The 6,644-nt window shown below is 32.4% G+C and overlaps 1 protein-coding gene and 1 long non-coding RNA gene across 2 annotated transcripts; one reads left to right on the top strand and one right to left on the bottom strand.

Annotated features, from left to right (window-relative positions):
- Positions 1 to 909: 909 nt before the first annotated feature.
- LOC121202935 (pentatricopeptide repeat-containing protein At2g22070) lies at positions 910 to 3,816 on the bottom strand. Its single transcript, XM_041107903.1, has one exon. The coding sequence runs from the start codon at positions 3,583 to 3,585 to the stop codon at positions 1,237 to 1,239; it is 2,349 nt and encodes a 782-aa protein (XP_040963837.1). The 5' UTR covers positions 3,586 to 3,816; the 3' UTR covers positions 910 to 1,236.
- A 1,158-nt stretch (positions 3,817 to 4,974) lies between these two features.
- LOC107947468 (uncharacterized) lies at positions 4,975 to 6,449 on the top strand. The gene is made up of 2 exons (XR_001697131.2): positions 4,975 to 5,586; positions 6,213 to 6,449. It is a non-coding gene; the product is annotated as an uncharacterized lncRNA (long non-coding RNA).
- The last annotated feature ends 195 nt before the right edge of the window (positions 6,450 to 6,644 follow it).

Genomic DNA, 6,644 nt, shown 5'->3' with positions numbered 1-6,644 from the left:
AGTAAGGGTACTTTAATATAAACCCAAAGTCTAATTATAATTATAATTATTTTATGTGAATAATTTGTTATCAATGTAATTTTATATTTAAGATTTAATAAAAACATTATTATATTATATTATTGATTCTATAGATTTAAAAATATGAGAAACATAGATAATACCTAATTTATAATTGATTGATTTTCTTTATCTTAATTTCTCAAATAGATATGAGTCATACTATTTGTTGAGTTGGAATTTGTGTTGAATCATACCAATTTGATTAGATGTAGTTATTATTTATAAAAAAATTAATATCTAATGTAATTATAAATATATTTATTTTCTTTTGAGTTTTGAAATATAAATTAAGAATAAATAAATTTATACATTATAGATTAGATTATTAACATATTGATATTATTTTTTATTTATAATTTTAATCTCATACATTTAATTTTATTAATTATAAAAAATTAATTTTAACATTATTAATTATTTTCATATTTAAAATAAAATCATATATATAATTATATTTATTTAATTAAAAAAACTTGGATTATTATTATTTTTAATTTATCCAATTATATTTAATGATTTTATAGTTTTATAATTTTATTAATTAATAATATATTATGTTATTTTTTAAGTAAAACTTTTAAAAGATATGACCAAATTAATTAATTTCACATTAATATACTATCATATTAATTAATATTACTTTTATTATTATCACATAAGGATACTAATAAATTATTATTTGAGTATTCTTGTTAATTCAAAAAAAATAATTTAAACTCGTGTTTTTAGATATACTAATTTCTAATGGTACATGCTTGCATGTAAATTTATTTTTTTAATTTTTAATTAGTTTTTAAATAATTTATTTTAATTATTGTTACATATCATTGATGATGATTATTTCTTTTAGTTTTTAAATAATATACAAATTTGAAATTTCTTTCTAAATCCAGACTGTGCCAGACCACAAAATAATACAAAAGGAATAGATTATTCAGCCTTCATTAAAATGGAGAAGGCAAGTGCCACCCAGCGTTTTACATGCTAGAGGCTTCAAGAATCCAACCTAGTCAACTATGCAATCATGCCTTGATGCCAAGAAGCACAACTCTGGAGCCAAGTCTATCAGGTTGAAACTCACTAGTGAGAGAGTTGCTAATTTTTAATGCAAGGATCAATCTCTTTGACAATGTACCTTGTGATAAGTCAGTTGTTTCCAGCTGTACCCGTCACCTACCAATAGTCACGGCAAGAACAGAAACCATCCTTGAAATGGTGAAAACGGGTAGCATCTCTTACAATAATTTCTCTTCCAGAGAGTTTGGATATAAATTTAATGGCAGAGTGACAATCATTACAGACTCTGAGGTTTTTCATGATCCTCAAAGTGGTGTTCTCTGGGGTGCTTATTAGTGCAAAAGCAATGGCCAATTTCTCACTATGATGTCTAAGCATCTGCTCCTTTACTTCCTCCTCAAGGTCATGTAACACTGATTCAGTGTCTGGAACAAAGCCCATCTTTTTTATATCTTCCCATATCTTTGCCATCATCTTGTAGATTTCATCTTTCTGGGGGTGAAGCCCATCCTCAGCTCCGAAGACATGGAATTTGTTCTTTATCTGAACCCAACTTATTCCCTGTTCTTTCTTTACCCCTCCATCCTTCATTAACTTGCGAATTTTTGCAGCATCGTCCCACTTTCCACAAACTGAATACAAATTAGCTAGGGCTGAGTAGGCCCCACTATTGTCAGGGTCAATAAGGAGCAATCTTTCAGCTGCAACCTTTCCAAGTTCTACATTCTTATAAACCTTACAAGAAGATAAAAGTGAACCCCAAGTTACAGCATCTGGTTCAATGGGCATTTTTTCAATAAAATCATATGCCTCTTGTGTCAATCCAGCTCGCCCAAGAAGGTCAACCATCAGTGCATAATGGCTTAGAGTAGGTTCAATCTTGTGAAAATCTTTCATCATATTATAATACCTACGACCCTGTTCAACCAGTCCCACATGTGTACAAGCAGAGAGTACACCTATATATGTTATATGGTCAGGCTTAATTCCTGCTGCCAACAACTTTTCAAAATGCTCAAGGGCTTCTTCTCCAAGACCGTGTTGAGCAAGAGCCATTATCATAGATGTCCAAGATACAACATCTCTGAACCAATGTATCTGATTGAATACTTTCCTTGCACAATTAATGCTTCCAACTCTAGCATACATCGTAATTAGAGCATTGTTCACAGAAACCAAGGATGCTTGACCAGTTCTTATTGCACTTGCATGAATTTCTTTGCCATGATTCAATGAAGTCAAGCTTGAACTGACACTCAACATGGCTGCCAGAGTGAAGTTATTTGGTTTAGGACCATCTCTAACCATTAACCTAAAAAGCTCCACTGCATCAGTATTCAAGCCATTCTGCAAGTATCCAACAATCATGGCAGTCCATGCAACTACATCACGGTCTTTCAGTGAGTCAAATATCTGCCTAGCTGGTTTTAAATCTCCAAGCTTAAGATATCCATCCAGCAAAGATGTAAATGCAATAACATCAAGGCGTGAAATCCCACTCTGCTCTACAATCTTTTGAGCAATTTGAACACCACCTAACTTTGCATACATTGAGATCAAGGCATTTCCTACTGGCCCATACGTATCGAAGTTGGTGCTAGCAATACGAGCATGGATTTGTTTCCCAAGTTTCAACATCTCAAGGTTGGTACAAGCTGATAACGCATTAATAAACGTGAATTTATCAGGAAGCAACAAAGAATCCCTCAGCATATTACTAAATGTACATAAAGCATCAAAATCATGCCCATGTTGATTGTAACCTGCAATCATCGAATTCCATGTCACTATATCTCTTTCACTCATCCTTTCAAATTGTCCACGTGCAAGATCAACTCGTCCGTGCTGCATATGCAACGAAATCATAACATTCCAACTCGATGTGTTCCTATATTCCATCCTATCAAAAATAACTCTTGTCATCATTGGATCACCAGACTTTGCATACATATTTAACAAAGAGTTAACTACACTAACATGACCACTAAGCCCAAACTTGACGACGAAAGAATGTACCTCTCGACCAATATCTAAAGCTTTAATAGCAGCGCATGATGCAAGAACACTAGTAATCGTGTATTGCGTTGGTATTACTCGTTCTTTAATCATTTTATCAAACACTTTTAAGGCACTTTCAAAACGACCCAACTGATTGTACCCCATAATAATCGTGCTCCAGGAAACAGAATCACGATTCGGTATCTTACGAAAAATTTCAGTAGCTTCAGACATTTTAGCCTGTCTGGAATAAGCTGATAAAAGGGTATTCCACGTGAAAATAGTTTTCACAGGCATTTCGTCGAACAATAACTGAGCATCGGAAAAGCACCCAGTTCTGGAGTAAAAATTCATGAGATTGTTGAGTAAGATGACACTAAAGTGAAGCCCAGATTTGATAATTCGGGCGTGGACCAATTTCCCGGCTAAGAGGTCATTGGATTTGAGGCTTTCTTGGAGGAGACGAGCGTTGTGATATGATAAAGAGAATGGGTCTGGGATGTTCATTTAGTTATCGTATTTGAAGAATAAATTCAATTAAGAATAATTACAAAAACAAAAACAAAAAAAGTAACTTCTTCTTTGTAACATGGTGTCATTTCGACCCGAGCCCACTTTCAGGGTTCTCAACGGTTAGGAATTCGAAAAAAGGGACCGAGAATAATGAAGTCGACGTGAATCGAACCTGCAACCTTTTGAACTGAAGACTACCATTGCGCCACGACCTCGGGTGGTAACGAAAAACCTATCTGCTTTAAATACAAAAGAATATAGTGTCTGCATATTTCACGCATACAGCAAAAGAATGCCATTTAACAGCAACTTTCGTTACTGGAATGCTTGAAATCATGTTAGTCGGATCTTTTAAAAGTAATTTATATAATACTTGTGTTTGTTTTGCAATATATATATATATTAGTATCAAGTATATGCTTCACAAAAATTTAAAGCATATTGAATTTTATTAACTTGTTGCATATAAATTATTAAATTATTGATTTTTATTAATTTTTTACTTATAAATTATTAAACTGTAAATTTTTATATTAACGAATGTTACTCAAAATTTGTAAGTTAAAATATTCCCTTTTCGAAATCATATATATACAAAAGTAAGGTTTTCTTTGAAATCCCACATCTAAACGGTTTTTAATATTATTAACTCACATAATTTTCATTAAAACTACAAGTTATGTTTATGATAACAATTTTGCAATTAGAAATGGAAACGTGCAAAAATTACGTTGTTGTTTCCTCCATTTAAGATTAAACATCCATATTTAAACAAAAAGTAATTATAAATTATTGCCTAAGTATATGAAAGAAAATAAAAAGGAAATATTTACATTTATATATTATATTAATGAATTTAATAATTTAATTATTGAAATATTAATAGTAAATAATTATAAATATATATAATTAATTTGTCGTTTTTCCTATGAGATGGATCGATAATATAACAAAAATGACAATTATTTAAGTATTTTTTATGCAACTTGGATTAAGAGATAAATTAATAATTACTAGTAATTTATAATATTCAAAAGCATTAACTTATACATATCATGCACATTTAAAGATTTTGGGAAAAGAACAAAAAAATGCTCTAGTCTTCTTCGGTTTCTACTGCAGAGAGAAATGAAGAAGATGATTCTCTTCCTAAGGATTCTAACACAAAGAAGGTTTGATTTAAGAAGTCGGATGCGATTCCTGAAGATGTGATGGTTGTGGAGCCACAACCAATGCCTTCTGTGTCATGGAAGGATATGCTAGTGAGGAAGGAAACTATTGTTCAAAATAATACAAGTGATGGTCAATTTTTTGCTGATAATTTCTCCCTCACAAAGCAGGATGTCAAGAAATATTTTGTTGATGGTGTTCCTTCCATTGATTTCTCGGAGAGAGTATATCAGCTTTTGGAAAAGGAAATGTCAACCTCTGTGGTACTTAAAATGTTGGGACGGAACCTTGGTATCATGACTCTGCATAATAGATAATATGGGATTTGGAGACCGTTTAAGCCTTTTCAATTAATGGATATTGAGGGTCTATTTGATAGGGGGAAAATATTTTTCGGAATTGGTTTTCCCCATTTTCCAGCGTTTGATTGGAGGAAAATATTTTCCTCACGTAAAATCAATTACAAACACAGGAAAAAGAAGCCTTTAATTTTGGAAAATGTCTTACCGATTTGGAATCAGTAAGACATTTTTCGATTTTTCCAGCGTTCTCCCTTCTCTACACTCTCGTTCTCCCTTCTCCTCTCTACACCGATCTGGTTTTGTTCTCCCGTTCATTCTCCCTTCTCCCTTTCGTTCTCCCTTTCGTTTTCCCTTGATTTGGTTTCGGGCTCCTTTTCCCCCATTGATTTCTTCTTCTTTTATAAATTGATTTGGGGATTTTCTGCTTGTTTTTGTCTGAGATCTTGCTTAGGTTTTCTGCTAGTTTGGCTATGTTGCTTGGCTTGTCTTGGGCAGACTTTCTTCACAGACTTGCTTTAGAAAGGTATATTTTCTTCTCCATAGTTTTGTGAATCGGTTTCTTGTCCATAGTTAGAAAGATTTTGGCCCCTGTTTATGCTAAATGTCACCTCTGCTCTCACTAATCTGTGCGTGCTTTTTTTGTTTGATTTTAAGTGTATTTTTTAGCAGATCGAAGCTTGTTTCGCTGTTTTTGATCAAAGTGTTTTTTTTATTTTTCTTTTGATTTTCGGTTTTTGATCGAAATTCTGTGTTTTTCTGTTTGTTTGTCACTATCTCGTTTACTAATTTTTCATGCAATTCTTAAAGAGTATTATATCATAATGGATTCTTTTTAAGTCTCTATTTGGTTGATAGGAAAATTCTAGAATTATATGAAAAAAGAAATGCAAATTTAAGTCTTGTTCAGAAAATGATTTCTACTTCGATTTTGTTTTATTATTCTATTTTGCACGTTCTATTTCGTGCAATGCTTCATCGTATCCCTATTATGTTACTCGTACTCAGATTTGTATATATGTATATGCATCTGATAATAATATGTTCAAAGAATTACAACATTTGATGTTGAAGAACAAGAAATTAGCTTCTTCGTTTTCTTTTTTTTTGTTTAAGTGATTCTGTTTTAAGTATATGTTTTACCTTCTGCAGCCATTTCATATCTTTCAAGCCTTCCCTCCCAAAGCAGGCCAAGGTGAGGATCTTTGACTGGTTGTGAAAAGTGAAAGAAAAGCTGGTAAATGATTCTTGTTATGCTTTAAGTCTAGCATTACGTAAGCAGGGTTTGTGGTTCATGTTTTTAAGTATCTGCTTTACCTTTGTTCTCCAGAGTAGTTGAATATTTGTTTCACAGCTACATATATAGGAATTTGTGGTTCATGTTTTTAAGTATCTGTTTTAAGTATCTGTCTTACCTTCTGCTGCCATTTCATATCTTTCAAGCCTTCCCTCCCAAAGCAGGCCAAGGTGAGGATCTTTGATTGGTTGTGAGAAGTGAAAGAAAAGCTGGTAAATGAAACTTGCATTTGTGTCGTAGAGCCTCATTCGAGGGCATAGCTTTTAACACGCTCTTATATAGAAAAT

This window comes from Gossypium hirsutum, chromosome D12 (assembly GCF_007990345.1).
Source record: "Gossypium hirsutum isolate 1008001.06 chromosome D12, Gossypium_hirsutum_v2.1, whole genome shotgun sequence".
Taxonomy (NCBI): Eukaryota; Viridiplantae; Streptophyta; class Magnoliopsida; order Malvales; family Malvaceae; genus Gossypium; species Gossypium hirsutum.
This window is presented reverse-complemented; position numbering and strand designations above follow the sequence as displayed.